Here is a 19,659-nt window from a genome sequence, read left to right on the forward strand (position 1 = left end):
TAGTACAAATCTCCAAGCATGGAAATGACTGATATTTTTTGGCAGGCTAACTTGAAACAGAGATGATAAAAAATAAAATCATAGTAGAATGACTGAAGAGCCCACTCACAAGTTGTTTACTGAAATGAAGATACAGCTGAAAGTAATTACTTGTTTCCCAAAGGTATAACCGATAGTGCCTCCTACAAGAAAATCCTGCCTGGTTATTTCAGTTGGAATGCAAAATGGGACAGAAAGGTTCCCACCTTCTGAGATTAGATGCTGGTTGTTTTCACCTCCTTTCAGAACAGTGTGTGTATATGAATCTAACATATATTACATATACAGTCAACTATCACCTATATGCCACTGGCAATTAATAACTGTTCAATACTGTTTTCCCTTAACAGCCAGATCTCACTGTACAGATTCAGATTTAAAGCCTGACTTTGCAGCACATGAAATTAAAAATACTCCTTTAAAAGAACGTATTTCTGAAGATGATCCTCTCCTGGCTACAAAATCATCTTGAGATACTTGGATCAAAGGCTGCTTGCTCTTGACATTTTAGCTGTGTGCAAACTGTAGTAAAATTACACCTGCATTCAGTGCGAGCTATTCTGTACCTTCTTTCCGTGCTGAAGAATGTACAGTTTCTACACCTTCTCTTCCAGACTGTGAAATGCTGGAAGGCAACCTGGCAGGTTTCACAGAGGTTGTGTCAGTGCAGTCTTTTCCTAATGCTGGTTTGCAGATGTGCCCATCATCAGCATCTTCCTTTTGCTTTGCTGTAGGCCACAGGAAAGGAGCCATGGCTGTTTGCAGGTTTTCTTCCATTCAAAGACAAGGCTGCTTCTTACCTGTGCCAGTTCAAGTACAGAATCTTTCTTTTCTTCCTCCTTCAATAAAATGGGGTGATTCACAAAATCTCCAGAAAGATAGCATTATACACAGTTTATAGTACAAAGGGGGGGAAAAAGGTCAGAAGAATGAGCATGAAGGAGTTTTCTCCTGTGTCCTTCAGAGGAGAAGCAAAAAGACTGGGAATGGTATCTATGCACAGTAGGTGTCTGCCTTGACTACCTGACAATACATGGTCATTGCAAAGGTGAGTCCAAGAATCTAAGAGAGAAAGAAATAATAATCATTTTTCAGAGAGATAAAATCTATTGAAACCAAAGAAAACAAAACTAAACAAAGAGGGAGAAGCATGCTTACACTGGTTTTGTTCATGCACAGAAAGACACATCACACACTGCTTTTCCTGCCAGCTCATTCCTTGCTTCTGTTCCTAGTTTCTGCCTGCCTTTTATCCTTATCTGTATTGCTGTTTTACAGAATGAACAATGAGGGCACAGGAGAGCTGATTTCTCCATGGAAAGCAGTGACCAGATACTAGGAAGAGGTACACTGAAAATAAATGTTTGAATGTCTTTTGTTCAAAAATGTTTTATAGTAGCAACCTGCTTGGCTGTGGGGCTGTGGTTATCTCTGTAGCCGTTGTTTTGAAAGACAAGCAGTTTCATCTCTGACCCAAAGGACGCTGTGGTTTACTTTACTGCACTTTACTTTTCCAAGCATGTGTGTGCACAGATCCCTTTGGGGGAGTCGCTGCAGACTGTCCCTGCATTAATCATAATCATCAGTAGCTCATCAACATTGTATGTGTCTTTCCTTCTGCTCAGGCTGTTCAAGAGAAGCAGCAGGCAGAGGTGGCTGCTTCTCCCAGCCTGAATACTGACCTGCTGCGTTGCCTCTGGTACAGTAATTCCTCAAAAAAGGGGATGAGAAAGACCATCGTGTTTTCCTTCTATTTGAAGTACTTACTTACACTAATTGCTTATTGCTGTTCCTTTACAACAAACACTGCTGTACAAATTTTCATTGAGATAAAGGTTTGCCTGGTAGAATTTGTTGGTGTGAATTCCATTTTAAGCACCTAATTAATTGACCACGTAAATGTTAACGTTTCCTTAGGTGGTAGATTCCATCTATGAATATTCTTGAAAGAATGTGAATTATGCCTATGCTACTTCATAAATAAACAACAAAAGAAGGTTACGTAGTTGTCCATCTTTGCTGCCCATGAATACGAAATGAGTGGTGAGGCATTGATTAGCTGCCTTTTGGAAGCAGTCCCTAGAACAATGCCTTCTATTTCCCAGTAAAGGAACACTTTCAGGGACAGCTGTGCAATAAAACCTGAGTGGCTGAATGTGTTACACAGTTTCCAGCATGCATGACTGAAGAACATTCTCCCGCCACATCTGCTGTACATCCTTCAAGTTATGTCACGGTGTCATTCGAACTATAATATCATTAACATGAAAAACAAAAGCTGTCACGTACTTTGGGCCATACCAACCAGATCACAGCAACAACAGAGGGAGCGCGGTTCATGTTAGGTGAGAGTGGATCAAGTCTTTCATCATCAATTACATTCAACCACACAGTGCAGTTCAGCACAGACTTTGATGAAGGCTTCTCTGTTCTGAGGTATTTTCTCTGTATTTCACAGCACTAGCTGGCAGCATTAATTAGCATTTTTAGATTGTCTGAAATGTTTTCTCCCATTCAAAATTAGTCAGTCCTGCTGGTCAGAAAGCTGGTGTTTGCTCTTAAATTCCTTCAATATAATCAAAGTCAGTGAGAAGGAAACCTCCATGGTCTGCTGAGTTTTTCATGCATCTTTTAAAGATTCCTTAAGTGCTGGATAGAAGCTTAAAAGCCTTTTTTTTAACAACAGAACCTTCTTACATTGTCTCTCTGCCGTATGACCTCGCTGCATGCACTTACCTGTTTCTTGAGCATATCTGCTTAAAACATTGGAAAACAGAACAAAACTGTACTGAATTTGGGCCCACAAGGAGTCAGGCATTTGCACTGATAAGTTGTAGCCATGACGTACAAGAAAGTAAGACACGTGTTATCCTGCTTAAGCCAATGTTAGAAAGAGCACAAGCTGAATCCCAGTTTCTGACCCCAGATTCTCTCTTGCTGCTCCAATATTATACCATGCAAAATTTAAATTAATTAATGAGTTAATTTTGAGTAAATTTAGCTTAGTGATGCCATCCTTTTTGCTCATGTGTTGACTATGAGAGAGAGGTGCAACTGGAAATTAAACTCTGTCTTCAATGTGGTGTTCAGGAGTGGGACCTTATGCTATATGGGGCTGACAAACAGCTGTAAGTGCCAGAGTTCTAGAGCAGCCTTCACATACTTCAGGGTAAGCATTGTAACCAGCATGTCTGCACTGGGACCAGAATCACCATTGCTGGATTAAAGATACATACAGATATTGAAGAGAATTCTGCACTGGTGACTGACCCTTCTGTGACCAAAGTTAGGCTGGAAGTAACTGCAAGTGAAAATCTTACTTACAACTCTGTGCCAGTCTTGCTTGCTTTCACTGAAATTAATTGAAAAGGAGTATGGTTTATTGGGAGGGTAGAATTATGGTAATAACAGCTAAACTTAGAACTAACTTACCCTGGAACTTAGAATGGGCTTGAAGTCTTAAGCTACCTTTAGGCTATTTTAACATTAGATATTTAGGCTAAGCTGACTGCACTCTTTGGAAAATTACTGGACAAACATTGGTGCTCTAAAAGACAGCGCACTCTACCATAATTAGGATTCTGTCTTAGGATGTTGTGGACTTCCTCTTCATTAAATCAAGTGTGTGCCTTAGATAAACCACTTGATAAAGTGACTGCTCTTTACAGTGCTTTATAGCACAGAAAATGTGGGCAGTATTCCCAGTCCTGTATCTCATTCTAAAAGAAAGAAAACATAAGAGAGAGAGTTTTAGTCTAAAGTGCAAAACTTGGAATTACTAAATTAATATTGGGCAGACTGCTTGCTATTTGGTTCTGAGTACTTAGGATTTGAAAATCAGTATTACAGTGTACCTGCACCAGAACTGTGCACAATCCAAAGATCCCCACTGCTAGTAAGTTCTCCTGGAGCCATATTTTCACTGTTTCGTAGCAAGGCTGGAATAAAACAGAATACGGTATTAGCCATAAATACACTGCTGTACTCCCCTGGGAATATACAGACAGGAAAGAGCCAGATCACACAAAGCTGCTGGGTACTTCATCTTGGCACTACTGGAATGAATACAGTGCATTTCTGATTTAAAAGCTTGAGCATGGAGCACTGACTGTAATGCCACCTCCAAATCACTGCACAAGCACTGTTCCATACAAACTGGGCCAGTGCCTAAAGATGAGCAAGCACTGGATTCGGGGCACCTTTCCCCTCTAAAATCCAACTAAAAGCAGTTAGATTTTTAGAACGAGCCTTTCATTTATTTTCCTCCATGTTTCAGGAAAAGCTTATCATGTAATGTATGCACATGCACACATATTTAAATACTATATGTACGTGTACATATATATGCAATCAACATTATATTAGACATCTACCTAAATGAAAGTTCCAGTGAGAGCTGTTCAGTAGCTTCTCCTGTTGCATGTGGGCTGATTTCTTACCATTTTCCATTAGTTTAAATTGCAGTATGAGCGTTCCTCTGTTATTTTATTTGTGCTTTGAATTCTGCAACAGCTCCAACCTCATGTTTTTGGCCTGGACTGGTGGGATGAGAATTGGCCTAAGTGAAATCTTTCTTTAAATACTATGCTCTTCTCTGTAAGAAAGAAGTTGTGCCCTGTGCCCTGTAAATGTACTTGGGCAAGAGTGTTCTGCCTTCAGTTAGTGGCTTTTACAGCATGCATCAAGGATTAATGCCTACCCGAAACGTGGTTTCAGCCTTGTTAACCTGCACTGATCACCTTGGTACCCTGAATAAAATGCAATAAGAACTCTGAAGTCCTAAAATTGAGAATTTGATTTGGAGCCATATTTGGTTTCAACTCAGCCTCTACCACTGTCAATCTGCATGCACGAAATCCCACGAAGAACAGCCAAACACTTTGTACTTCCTTTGCAAAGCACCGGAGCTAGCAAAACTTCATTTCATTTCCACTTCATCCGCTGGCCTTGCCCCACACCCCAGGCTTACCTGCTCACCTTGCCTCATGACTGCTTAGGCCACACAAAGCTACTGCTATGGCAGCACTTCTCCAGGCTTGTGTTAGATGTATGAGCAGCTGTTTGCCTTCAACTTAATCCAGTAGGTAGAGTGGACAAAAACATTCCTGTCATTTTTTCAGCTTAATCTAGCTAGGCTGTGCTCCTGATCAGTGAAAGTATTCATCTGCAACATGAAACAACAGCTCAGAAAGCCTTTAAAGCCTAGAAGTATTTGAATGGATGGCTTCATTGGAGGTGAAAAGTCACAGCTCAAAGTAAGCCTTCCCACTTAGAGATGATCAGGGTTACATCACTACCTTATCACCTGCATCACTCTGCAACCATCTGCCTGCCTGCCCTTTCTATGGAGGCTGCTGAGCTATTGGAGAGCCACTCACCGCTTTCCACCAGGTCCCTGGGGAATGGAGTCCACAGTTCTCGCTGAATTCCAGGCAGCAGGAGTCTGGCACCCGGGTTGTGTTGTACACCTCAAACCAGTCGGTGTAGTTTGAGACTCCACAGCATCTGAACTGGAAGAAGAACCAAGGCAATACTGTAAGGATGATTTGTCACTGGTGTCTGCTTGTTCTGAGGCAGTGGAAGAATCTTCCATGTCTCTTGTTGGATACAAACTGGACCTTATTCATTGCGCTGAATTACACTTGATGACACCAGAAGGGGCTTGACATTTTAAAGAAACGTAGTATTTCCTCAGCTTTACCAACAGAGACTAATGTAGCTAATGTGGAGACCAGAAGCAAAGGCCTTATTTGCAGTGGTAGGACACTGCAGGAGCTGAAGCAGGACAATGCCAGCCACGTAACGAGTTTAAGAGTGACTGCACAGGATTATGATGATCATTTTTATTTTGCTGACAGGAAAAAAATATTTAGGACACAGATACAGTATCCAGGAGGTAAAGGAAGTGTGATCTGTACTGCATACTATTTCTAAAATCATGATTTAAGTTAACGAGGCAAGCTTCTCTCTGTGCTGATCATCTCTGAAAGCCTTTGTGACTCAGTAAAAGTTTTGTTTCCAACTCTTCTCTCTGGTGCATTCTCTTAATGTTGCTATTGGTATTACTAAGTAATGGGACTTCAAGAATGCGGAATGATGCAACGCACAATGACCACATCAGTGCTAAATCTCAAGGTTTGTTACATTTGAGTGGTGGGATGCAAGTGCACGAAATGTACGAAAAAGCACAGGGAATGGCTCTGTGATCATCTTCCCCTGTGGGATCTGTGATGTACCTGTGATACAAAACAAGTGAGGATCATTAGCATCTAGATGTATACACCATCTGCCTCTCCTGTGCTAACTCAAATGTATGAACTTGTAGGTATCAAGGCACTTCAGCACTCGTTTTAATGAGTGAAACAAGGCAGCCCGCATGGCTTTATAGGCATGGGGCTGCAGAGCTCTCAGCTACAGGCAGTACTTCAGACTTTTCCAAGGCTTTACCAGCAACCTGCTTGGCTCTGAAACAACTTGCCAAGGTCTTTTTTTTTTTTTTTTTAAAACCTGATTGTACCTGAGCCCATCAATATTTTTCACTTCCATACACAACCTTTTCCTCATGTTTCTGATAACTCATCATCACACCAAGTTCAGCATCAGCAGGACTTAGGACCTAATTCAAACTCTGGTATTTTACACGGTCCCAGAGAGTTTTCCCTCTGAAATAATGGGTTTTGTGGGCATCGAGGGGCCGGTCGCTGTGCACACACCAGAGCTGCCATTCAACACCAATAGAGGGCAGGGGTGTCACACGCTGCCTTACTCATCCTACATTTCTTCAAGTGCCCACAGAATGAGGCCCGTGATACAGCCATTTCAGTGCTCACAGTGCAGAGGTTTTTCATCCAAATAAACAAAATTCAGATTTTTTCTACTGGAGTAGCACCTCCCTAAGATTCTGCCCAAAATTCTTATTTGGTCCATGGCAGCAATCAAGCCTTAGCTTGTAAACTCAGAAATGAAACATTCACAGGCTTCCACAACATGACTCAAAAGGGAAAGAAAGTGTGCGACTTTTTTTCCTTTACGTTCCCACACACAAGGCAGCAATTCATGACGAGAGGTCCCAGAAGCAGATAGGAGCAGTATGGAACACATGCCACATGTTTGAAGAGTAAGAGTTTATCTGGAAATCTTACAAGAAGTTCTCGCAGGCTGTCATCATTCGCTTTCAATCAGCTCTTCGGATAGATGGAAGTGACAGACAGCCTGTCTGTCAAGCAGGCCTTGAAAACGTGGCTCAGACATGATGCAGAGAGTGAAACAGTGAGGTCTGAGGCATCTGAGTGACATTCTGGCCAAACACAGGTGACACAAGTTTGCACGGATCGGAACTGAACCCCTTCTCCCCATAATTTGGCATGGATGAAGGTGTCAAAGTCTGACAGGCTAAGGTAATGAAGTGTAGGTTTTGTAGTCTTGCAGCTCAGCTGAAGGAGTTGAGAACAATTGTTCCTGTGGAGCCTGCAAAGCAGACTGTGGCAAGGTCTAGAATTGGGATTCCTAACAGTGTCAAACTCTCCAGTACGCCAAAAGGCGGAAACAGGAGGCAGAGACAAATTTGGCCTAGTCTTGGTCACCCATTCCACGCCAGTGCAGGTTCTCTGTATAGTGTATAAAAGCAAAGGATTAAATATTGCTATTCACCTGCACAGCTGACAGATAAATCCCAGCAAGAGGAGAAAGGGCTAAGAAGAGATCAAGGGTGAGAAACAGAATGAAGTTGCACAGGGTTTGTGGGACTGGAAGAAATAATGATAACACATCAAAGGAGATGTCATGCTCTTGGAAAACACAGAAAGGACGAGCAACGGAATTAAGCAGTGACTCATACAGAATCCTAAAACCGAGTACCAACACCACAGAAACTGGAGAGCATACAGGCAAGTAAGCAGCATTCAGTGAAGACCAGGTCAGGTGAACAGTATCTGCAGGGAGCACTGACCCATGGCAGTAGGTCAATCAAGAGGCAAGAACAAGGAAACGAGCTGCACTGGGTTTGAGTGAGTCACCAGCACAGATCCAGATCGAAGCCTAAAAGACAATTACAAACTATTTGTGCTTATTTGGTGAATCTAGACTGAGACACTTCAACAAGGGGCAATTTTCAGCAAATGTCAGATGCTGTCTTGAAAACAGCAGTAATTTTAGGACGCCTTGACTCGGGCACCTCAGATCATTTGATGCTAGGGCTTGTAGCTGTGATAGAGCATATGTAATTAGATGTAATTGTGCACATCTGCATGAACAAATGCAGGTACTTACAGCACAAGGTGACAGTCAGGTAGGAGACACACACACACACACACTCTCTGAAACGAGCAGAAATCTTGTCAAATGCCTTTGTGTCTCCAGCCTCCTGCTGCTGAAAGATTCCAGGAATACTGATGTGAAACACTGCTGTTTGTTTCACATGTTTCACGTGGGATGTTCTTTCTCCTGAGATACCAAACCACTTTTTTTTTCCCCCTCCTTTTTACAGTGGCATCGATCACTCCCTTGAATTGATTCCGCGGGCTCTGAAGTGGTGCATTGGTTCCCAAGCACTCAGGACACACAGGGCTGCTCAGCCCAATGTGCTGCTGCAGTGTTTTTTCCAGCCAAACTGCATCCAGTGGCACTCTGGTCTCTGTGCTGCACTTCTGGAATGCAGAACTGCTTGCAGATTGCTTTATTTTTGCATTAATCAGCAATTATTGCTTGGGATACCTAAATGTTGTTAAACACAACATTTCTATCTCACTGCAGTGGAAATATGAAGAAACAGATTACTGTATGGATTTTATTGGTGTTTAATACCAGCCCTGCATGTGACAGGGGCTTGAAGCTTTATGATCTTTAAGGTCCCTTCCAACCCAAGCCATTCTATGATTTTATGAAATTCTAAATAGGCTTTTTTTTTTTTCTTTCTTTCTTTCGTTTTTTTTCCTACCAATATCTCATAAGAGCAGACAGGTTGGGACAGGGTTTTTAAAATGAATGAATAAACCTGACCGTGCAGACACCCAGTCCTTGCCTCGGTCTGGTTTTAGCAATTACTGATTGGTTTTGTGAATGTGACAGAGCAGGAAGGACAGGATAGGGTGCCCTTTTCCTCCATCACTGTAAAAAGTAATGAAAAAGATAATTACAATTTGAAATTGTATAACGTTTAATGGATTTCTGGGATTACTTCAGCTGTTATGCCACCGTATGTTTTGATCGAACACTGAACAGGGTGGAGGGAGATTGGGTCAAATTTTGTTCTCAGTTACGGTGGTCTAAACAGACTTGAAAGGCATCACACAGCAATAAAAGTGAGCTGAATTTGCTCACTTTGGTGAAGCTAGTGCTTTTCCTACATGCTCCTCAAATTACTGCCTGGTTAGTTAAAAGGAGAACTGTTCCAGTATTGATCACAAAATTGTTGGGATGAAGCAACATTTTAAAAATTAATGCCTGTTTCTCGTTTCCTAATGATCTCCACCTGGAACTTCACCTAGTTCTGGCTGGTGAGAAGCATAATGCTGGTCAGCGTAACTTACATCCTAAAACTATATTTTAGTAATGTTTAAAAAAAAAAAATAAAAAATTGTATGCTTCTGTGATCTTCACGATGTGCAAAAGTCACCTGCTCATGCAACAGATTCTTTTACTGTTTGAAAATCCATTGAGATAAGGCAGCGAGTTTGGCAAGCTGAAGGTATTAAAAAGAAATCAATAGTGTTCCAATTTGAAACAGCATCCTGATCAAAAGGCTGAACAGCACTGCAGAATGAGTCTAGAGCTTTTCCTATAACATGCATTGCAATGTGTGCCTGTGTGCAGGTGAGTCCTACTCTTTCACTGGTAAAGGAACAGAGCCAAACCAGTAGTCCTCCTGACATCTGGGCCTTTGGGACCTCACTGTTCCTTCATTCCCAGTTCCTTATGATGTATATCCTTCTGTTCAAAAAAGAAAACAACTGTTTAAAGCACAAAAGCTTCAATGAAGAAAGGCCTCCACAAGAACAGAAACAAGATTGCCAGAACCCAGAAGAAACACAAGAATCACCATTCACAAGTGCCTGTGTTTGCATCAGATAGCCATATTCTCTAGCTGTGATCAGCTATTCCCACAAAAACCAAATGGCACCTGCTCTGCGTGGTTCTCCTTTTCTATGGGGAAGGTGCCACACACAGGAGGGCATGGTCTCTAAGCTACCAGGAGGATGCCTGAAGAAGTTATGGCCCCCTGTGGCTGAGTGCTTTCACCACAGTGCCATCTTCCTGCTCATACTCAGAATCATTAACATTGCAAAGAAAGGAGTGTCAATGTGGATGGGAAGGCAAAGGAGGATCACGGGTTCTCCTACTGTCATGTAGTATTTTACTTTTTTTCTGATGCTCCTGTTGTGATGCTATCCACATACACACAAAGCCCATGGCTCAACCAGTGACTGATGTTTACTGGGTCCATGAAAAGAATCCGTGCTGAGACATTCTCCTGCATGGCAACACAATTAGTTCTAGTGTGGGGTTTTTGAGAGCTGTCTTTCAGGAGCCAGAATGAAAAAAGCACTTCTGGGCTGGGACCATCCCTTCCTGAAGTCCCCTGTATGCTCCTAATCCTCCTATCAGTGATTAAACTCTACTGATTAGCAGTGTAAGAGGTACCGATTACTACTGAGCACAAAAAATAATACTTGGCATTTACATAGTGCTATTCAAGTGTAAAGTGCTTTACATAATTAACCATGCTGGGATTGCCTTCACTGCACCACTGCAAGCCTATTCCAAAATAGTTTAGAAAGATACACGTGAAAAACTACCATGCAGAGCAGTAAATATGGATCTCTGGGAGCATTTTGCTTTTGTCCTCAGTGCCAGCACTGGGAGCATGCTGACTTTAACACTACGTCAAGACAGTGCATGGAAATTTCAAAGTTGCCATGTTAGGAAAGAGTGATGTACCAGGGCTGTAGGTGGCACTTCCCTGCTATCTTCTGGGCTCCCAAGAACTAGCTGACATCTGAAACTCAAAAGACCCCCTTTTACACACTAATAGGTTTCAAAGGCCAAAGGAACCATTAACATGATCTAGCATCGTCTGTAGCAATTCATACACCACAGACTTATCAAACCCAACCTTGTTACTCAACAAGACCATTTCTTTTAAAAAGAAACCCTGCACACACCTCAGAGGAGGATCCAGCATCCTGCTGCACAATGGCATCTTACCACCAAATATTTCTATGGTACAGTTTTAGCTCTCAGATCAATAGCAGCGTCCTCTGCTTTCAAAAGCCATTTCCCTTCCTGTTCTCTTTAAGGACTATAAGTAAATCACTACTTCATCTTTTGCTGGTTATAGAAAGCATTTTGAATTTCTGACCTCAAAGTAAATCTCCAAAGTTCTGATTATTCTGGTGCAACTTTTCTCTATCCCGTTCAATTTGTGAACATCTTGAAAAAAACTTGGGTAGAGAACTAGGCATACCTGAATATACTGATAAACCTATTTTACAGAAAGGAAGCAGGAGCATGGGTTTTATGTCCCATAAATCCTCCACATTATTCCTTTCCCCCCACATTACACATAAACTATTAACACCTGTTGGTGTATTAATACTTCAAATTTACTGTATTAATATTTCCTTCAAAGATCTTAGTAAATCTTATTACATATTAAAGTTAGGAGTAGAGCTTCTGTGTTTTGTTTGAAATAAGCAATTACATTAACCATTTTCTCTGTATTTCATATGGCTCACTGTTGGCCCAGCACTTCAAAACGTATTTCTCTTATTAGGAGTTTAGACCTTCTCCTGTCCAGTCATGATATTGGAAGAGAAAAATATGACCAAGTTTTGCAAAATGCTGAGTCCCCTTGATGATTAACAAAGGAATCTTCCCCATACAATTGCTGGGATGCAGGATGGGAGAGCTTGCTTGCTGGACCTGAGCCGTTTTAAGAATTTCATACACAGCCACTGTGCTGCATTCAACGCAGACAGGGCACACAGCCCCAAAGACAGACATAGATGAGCAAATCAATGCTCTGCTTCTGGTAGTGACCTTGAACATTTAACCTCCCAAACCCTTCCTTGGCTGACTGCAGACTCCTGTTATCTGATATTGGACAGAAGAGCACTTGTGAAACTTCACCACCATCAGACTGAAAGATGTGCAGTTCAGGATTTCAGTAAAGGGTAAACAAGAGGGTTTATTGCACCAGAATGTGATAGGTTCCCATCCATCACCTTGAGTAATTCATACAACCTTGGAAGGATGGGCAGAGGTTGTTTAAGACATCAGAGGCAAGCCATGCATGTCTGTACTGTGCTAGCACCTCTGGAAGAAGAAGCTCTGAGAAAGCTGCATGAGATTTTCAGGGAGAAACCAAGGCAGCACGAATGCTTTTTCCTACAGCTGAAGGAAAGTTGAAACATGTTCTTAATTCAAGGAGGATTACTCAGATTAGAAAGATCATACCCATGAGCAATAACTGCACTGAATATGAAAAGAGAAGGACAGAGCTAATAAATCTGGACTGCAGGTGATGGCATTTCCTCAGCAAGCTGGACAAGGGCAAAAGGAAAAAGGCAGCTATGGAGTTGAGTTTTGCCTTGTGAGACAAATACTGGCAGAGCGTTGTTAGAGAATTGGAAGGATGTGACAGTGATGGTAACACAGCAAAAAGTGTTCCCAGCCCATCTGTGATGGAGAATGACTGAATTCTGATGGGGAAAAAAATGCACTGACTGTAGGAGGAGGTTGCAAATACCATGGACAGTTTCCATTTTAACTGCAATAAAAAGGAGACAAGGCAGAAATGAATTGTATTTGAGGTGTTTGTTATCGCACTATCATCGTTCACTCCAATATCAGTTATCACTTCGACTTTAAAGAGAAGATTTCCAGTTTGACCCTCTACTCTACTCTCTGCAATCAAAGTGATATTTAGGTGTCAACACAGTATAAATATTTAACAGAAATAAGCTATCCCAGCCAAAGAGAAATTAACAAAATCAACATTTGCAACAGAAAGCATTTTAGTTGCTAATGTGCTCACTGGATAGGAGGAAGAGGTTGGTATGGGATCCAGGGGTTTAATTAGGTTCAAACACAGAATATGCTGTTTCAGAACCCAGAGGGTAAAGAGGAAGGGAAAATAAATAAATAAATCAGACTTACATCTGTTTGAATGATGCTCCACGCATTAGTTAGGCCGATATTTCCATCTGTCCCATACAAATGAAGCCCTTTCTTCAGATCCCGCTGAGCATACTTGTCAATCTAAAACAATAAAAGACATAGAACTCAAGGTTTGCTGAGTACAACATTTCAAAATCAAAGTGCAGGGACAGAGAGATCTAAGACAACAGTCAGATACTGAAACAAACAAAAAGCAAACTGGCATTTCTCCTGTATAACTGTTATCTATTACAGGTATCTGAGTTTTGTAGGGAACACGAGGAGCTCCTATTCAAAGTTAATGCTCATGTTTTCCATTGCAGACCTCCAGAACATCTTTTCCCTTGTCATTTAATCACCAAAGTGCCAGAGAGAGGATGTAAATAATAAATGGATATTCACAGTTTAACCTGATGCTTCTGCTGGAAAAGAAAAGCAATGAGTTGCGCTGCTCATATATGCTCATACTTTCCCCCTTCCCTGTTCCACTGGGTGCTTCCCAGTGTTGGTGGTCTGATGGACAGCAGAGGTATGGCAGGAAGGAGAGGCAGACCTGTCCCTTCTCTATCAGTCTGCTATAAATTCAACTGACAAATACGGTGCCACTCAAATCTTTTTGCTGCGACAGTGAAAATGATAAAATAAATGGACTATTTGCTTCATGGGGACAGTCTAGGTTAATGCACGCTCCTCTTCCATATCAGGGAACAGACACATAATGGGTTCTTTACTGAATGCCCCTCAGACAGCAGCCGCTCCAGCTCAGGACATCTAAAATGAAACCAATGCTAATTTGGAGTTAACAAAGGGCACAGAGCGACTCTTCTTCTACCATACACCAGGATTTCCCATCGACATTTTTTGGTCAGAACTGGTTTTGTTTGCTCCAGGAAAAAAATTTGATGCAAAACACTTCCCACAGTGTAAAACAGGATTTCTGAACCCTTTTCATTATTATGGGGTTAAGCGTAATGTTGCTCAATTAAGAGGATAAACGTAAAGTTACTCAACCACATGACTCCACAACAAACTATGGCCTCAAAATGTCATCACACCAAAAAAATCTCTGCTTGTATGCACACAGGTTATGTTTGGTGTCTCCAGTTCTTTCATTCAGTTCCTGGAAGTTAACTACAGTCAAGATGAGCCACCAATAAAATACAGCTTTAGGACAGTACATGAAAAAGCTACCTCTTATTCTCAATACCTTGATAGTCTCATCTACAACTATCTTGAGCATTAGGTGCTGTGCTACCACTGCAATCACTGTGTAAGCTGCTTCTGATTTTATGCAGAGGTTATACACAGACACTGGAACATTAATTAGAAGAGAAAAGCAAAGCTGGGAGCTATCATTAAGCTTGAGGTTAGTTGAGAAAATTACAGGCAATAAATGATAAGCTTATATGCGCGTGGGATTCCTAGTCTTCATTTAAGAATTAGACTGAACCAGGTTTTAGCTCTTCATATACCCTCAGTGTACATCCCTGCGCCTTGACTGGACCTGGTCTCGAGCAGAACATCAATTAGGAAGGACAGGCACAGTTGTGCCGCATCTTCGAGAGAAGCTTGGAAATGTAGTTGGTGTCCTACAGAGGTACTGAGATAAATTGATTGTTGAAAAACTAATTCAGAAAGGGACAGGTGAAGAGGAACAGCATGGCTGAGGGCAGTATCTAGCTATTAGATTTATTGCCTTGAAGACAAAAGAGAAAGGTCTACTTGGAATATTAATTTATCACACTTAACAAGATCTGCCCTGCAAATTGAGAGAGCTGCACATCAGCCCACCATTCCCATCACCACTAATCTGGGAGAAAGGGGAAGAGGTCGAATGAAACAGTGATGTTTCTCTGAAATCCAAGTGGCAATGGCATGCTACTGGAAGGATACAAAACATGCAGTCTACATTTCTACACTCAAATTTTGCTTGTCAAACCAATGCAGTTCCTCAGCATGGTAATGCTTTTACCTGGGCTCACAGGCTGCCCTTGTTAAGGCAATCTTCATGCCCTGCTTGAGATCAATAATGTTTAATAACTTACAATCAGCATTTATAAAGTACTTCAAGATCAAAAGTAATGTTTTGTTAGTTCGTGTGTGCTGTAACATGGTCTCAGCAGATTGCCTCTACACGCATTCCTGCTCTTCCTTTCTACCTGCAGAAGACTCACTAATCAGCAACCTGCAGAGAAAAAAAAAACCTCTTTTCCTCATAAAATTAACCACTTTTCCTGGCACAAACAGTGTTCACAGTATAAAATTCTTGCACAACTAGTAACAGCTTTCCATATTTCAGAAACTGAGGAGAATGCTACTCAAGAAAACATATATTTCAAGACCAGTCCCCTTGCTAGTATTTCAAAGCAACAGCATCAAATCCCTCAGCATCAGTTTGTGAGTATTGTATGGCCCACTATTATTATTTGTCAGTTTAGAAATAAGGACTTGTTTGAATCTTGTTCAGAAGAGGATACAAGTATTTTATAATCCCACACTATACGTCTATCTCATTTCCTTCTTCAGATCTAGGCAGTCTCTCAACTGGTTGCAGCCTCGAAGGAGGCAGGCATACAGATGTGAAACAGCACCCCCAGATCTCGTTCCTTTATTATTCTATGTCCACTGACATGGAGAGCTATCTGGAAGTCTTGTAGTTTTATGTATATATGCACACATAAATATACATAGCTTTATGTTTGAGTGACTACAAACGTAGCTTTTCACCCAGTTCTTCATGATTGTTTCTAACTGATCTACCCAACATGCTCTAAATGCACCACAGAGCACATTCTCTGAAGAGCAGTTGATTTAAAACCTTTCTCAAAGAGCTGCTCCTCAAAGCACTCCCACTCTCCTGCTTACTTATGCTAGGGTCAGAAGGTTGTTCAGCATCACCTGAAGCTTTCCACCCTGCCAAGCCTATGAGGCCATGCCATAACTTATCCAGCTCTCAGTATGGTCTGCTTGCAGGGATGAATTCTGCACTTCTCTGATCTACAGTGGGGATCCAGAAGCAAGGGTAAAAGTTTTGACCTGCAAAAGCTCTTACAGATGCTGATGTTCCCACAAGACAATAAAAAACTGCCAAAATTGATTTGAAGACACAACCAATTTGGTATAGTGAGAAAATGGATGTGAGAGTTACTCCTTGCCCTGAGCACAGAGCCCTGGCCATAACTTTGTGCAGCACAACGGGGGCTGAGCTCTTTTGCATCAGGAAGAATGGAAATGGGCCTCAGCCTTTGGTCTCCTATCACTTGTGTCTGCAGCAGGGGTACCAGCATGAAATACCACACCATTTATGCCTCCTCTGCTTCTAGCCAGCTACACAGAGCCCTTTTCATGCATGTATATCAACTGGTCAATCTTGATACCAGCAGCCTTGGACTTCCAAGGGCGAACACATTAGACAGGATCCCTACTCTTATTCAGGCTACGTCTCACACATTGCTCACATGTGTTTCTCCTATTAAAAGCACATTAACCTTTGCTTGAGCAACCTGCCTATGAGGCTTTAAGAGGGATATTTTTTCTTTCCTAATCGAAATGCTGCTTGAAGTTCCAGACATATGAGTCCTACTGGTTTTGACCAGGGAGGGTTAAGCAAAACTCAACACCTACTTCTGGAACATGGCTGACAAATACTCCTCCAGATAACTGTGCTTCCTGTTAGTCTAGATTTTATTTGCTTCTCAAAATATTTTAATAGCAGGAACGTTTAAATATATCTTTACTCTGATGTAACTGTATATTTGATTTAAATGAAAACTCACAAAACACTCCCAGCTGTCTCTTCTTCTGCCTTCCATTTGAGTTTTTCAGAAAGTGATCTTTCTGAAAATGAAAAGCTGCAGCAGAGTGATTCATCAAGTCTGCTGGCAAATGAACCCACCCAGCATTCCCCAATCTGTCAGCTTCTCTTGTTTGTCTCTATGCTACCAGTCCTTAGCCCAGCAAAACAGCTCTCACAAAACAGAGACTGTAAGTACTTTGCTAAATATTCTGCAACTGGAATCTGCTGTGCTCTCCCGTACACAAGCCATGTCTTTCACAAACTGTACCTCTTCTGGAGGAGCACAATGAAGCATAATAAAAAACTCTCAGCGGGCAGACCATTACCCTAAATGAGTTGTCTATTTTTAGTCATGTAGAATACCAGAGATTTCTATAGAAAGGTTAGACAGCAAGAAGCTTTTATCAACCTGGAATTGAAGCAGAGAAAAATTCATTTTCTCCTTCAGATTCATCAGGCAAATGATGAGAGGAGCGAGCTTCCACCTGGCACCACTTCCATGTGAATTCCTACAACTTCTGACTTGGAAGTCACATTGGACTTGTATTCCTGTTTATCAACACCATTAGATTTCAGTGTTGGTTCTGCTAACAGAAATTTACTGTGTCCTCCTGCTTGCTGTGAAAATGAACTCACTACAAAGCCGTGCAAAAGCACCCGTGCCAGTGGGGCACACACATGACTAGCACTGTACCTGAGGTCACTGAAATGAGCCCGACTATTTTCCCACTGACTTCCATCAGTCCCTATTTTGGCTCTTAAATATCAATATATTAAAACACCTTCCAAAAACCTGTGAATAAATTCAGGCCAAATTTAGAAGTGGTCTCCTCTTAATCTGTATTCCTTTGAGATAGCTACTTAAGCTATAGCAATTTCTCTCACTCTGCCTAAATAAAAGGCTTGGGAGTTTATCTACTTACTGTTACAGCATGACACGGAAGGCAAATACTGCTCCCAAAGAAGCCCAGTCCTCTAATTTTGTTGCTGATAAGGAGGAAGTGCTTTGGAGCAAAACTTCTTGGGCACAGAGGAAAGATGTATCTGTGCAGAACACAGGTCTTACCAATACTTACAATTAGAGCGATACATGCCTTTGATTAAGCTGAAGCCATGGCAATACTAAAGAGGCTTTGGCCAAAGCCTTTCTGCTGCCCCAGGACACAGAAGGGAGGGGGTTTGTGCATTCCTCTCCAGAAGAAAGGCCAAAAGAAGCCTTGGGTATTAACTCATTTTCAACTTGCTACCAGCATGCAACTTGTATTCTGGCACAGCCTTTAGGCGAAGGCCAGACAGAGGATGCCAGCAGCAACCCCAGCCTGCTAATGCACAGGTAAATAGAGGCTTTTAATTTCAAGCCTCACTGCTTCCCTGCCACATCATGAACAAAACATTGCACCCAGCTCAGACTGGCCAAAGCCACTCAGCAGCATTTCAATACAGGTAAGTAAATATTTCTGACCTTTCTGGCGATTGCTTCCCCTGCCTCTCTGCCTCTCCACCAGGGTAGGAGAAGCCACAAGAAAATGACAAAATGTCCAACAGTTTCCCATCGGGCAAAACTTTAAATTTAATGCCCTGATAATCATTCTCTACAAATAGCAGGGAGTGGGAAATCGAATGTAAACAGAAAGCACCTAATCTATAAGGTCATTTGTAGGAGCCCTCTTGCTGCTAAGAAGAGATGAGATTGATTGTACCAACAGGCAAGGCTTGTTTTAAATGAGATGTCCCCAAGCCTGTCTACAATAGCAAGAAGCTCAGAGCAATACGTGTTTTCTTCAGCCCTGAATGACTCCTTACATCATCTGCCTATAAACAGAAATCATCATATTTACTGTAAAGACTACTATGGTAGGGAGGAGGCACTTCATGAGTTTCGTTGACATTTGGTGGTCAAGGCACAGCACAGTCATTTCTTGTCCATGTCAGCAGTCCTACACAGCATCTCCAGAATGCCACAGTCAGCTCTCAGCGATTCCCTCTTCCTCACTTCCTTCCCACATGTGAGGCACCTCCACAACTTAACAGTTTTTGTAATTGCTTCTTGAAACACAGCAAGCCACTGGCTTAATGAATTTTCATTTCCTAATTTAACTGCAAAAGACTACATCAGGAATCAAACTTTTTTTTTTAAGGGATCTTACACATTTGCTGCAAAGCTTAATGGCTTTCCATGGCTTTAAAGCCATGTTTGAACGCCAAAACCAACCTGGAATACAAAGCCTCGTAAAGAAACAGAGCTAAGGAGTAGAGTTACCAACCTGAGGGGAACAGTGACCCTCCTGACACTGACAAGGTTAAATGCTGATCCATTACAAAGCAAAAGAAAGAGCAATTACACCTTGTACTGGCCTGGAGAGGGAAGCTGATGAAACCATGAGTTCTGCCACACGCTCCAACAAGAGCTAAGAAGTTGCAATTGTTTTTATTATAAAAGAACTGATAAGAAAGCCAAACAACCTGGGTTTTCAAATGAGTTTTTCCTGGGACCGTAGTTTGGTCCCAGGAAGTTTCATCAGCCTTTTAGCCATAGGCTCAAGAAGCACAGAAGCAAATGGCAAGGCACTTGATATGACAGATAGCTGAGGCTGCAAGAAAGAAAGCACCTGAAATATCTCTGTACCATTCACGTAACCATAACACCAATGGATCCCAACAGTGGCTTT

At 41.8% G+C, this 19,659-nt stretch overlaps 1 protein-coding gene across 1 annotated transcript in view; it reads right to left on the reverse strand.

Moving 5' to 3' along the window:
* Positions 1–1,032: 1,032 nt before the first annotated feature.
* The window catches only part of TSPAN4 (tetraspanin 4), a gene marked incomplete at both ends in the record, with an annotated part of 177,510 nt that continues 158,883 nt past the window's right edge, over positions 1,033–19,659 (reverse strand). The window contains 4 exons of the mRNA XM_079537627.1: positions 1,033–1,101; positions 3,894–3,977; positions 5,418–5,549; positions 13,195–13,296. Coding sequence (XP_079393753.1) covers positions 1,033–1,101; positions 3,894–3,977; positions 5,418–5,549; positions 13,195–13,296 — 387 coding nt within the window. The remainder of the gene's footprint in view (positions 1,102–3,893; positions 3,978–5,417; positions 5,550–13,194; positions 13,297–19,659) is intronic.

This window comes from Tetrao urogallus (genome assembly GCF_951394365.1).
Source record: "Tetrao urogallus genome assembly, chromosome: 6".
NCBI lineage: Eukaryota > Metazoa > Chordata > Aves > Galliformes > Phasianidae > Tetrao > Tetrao urogallus.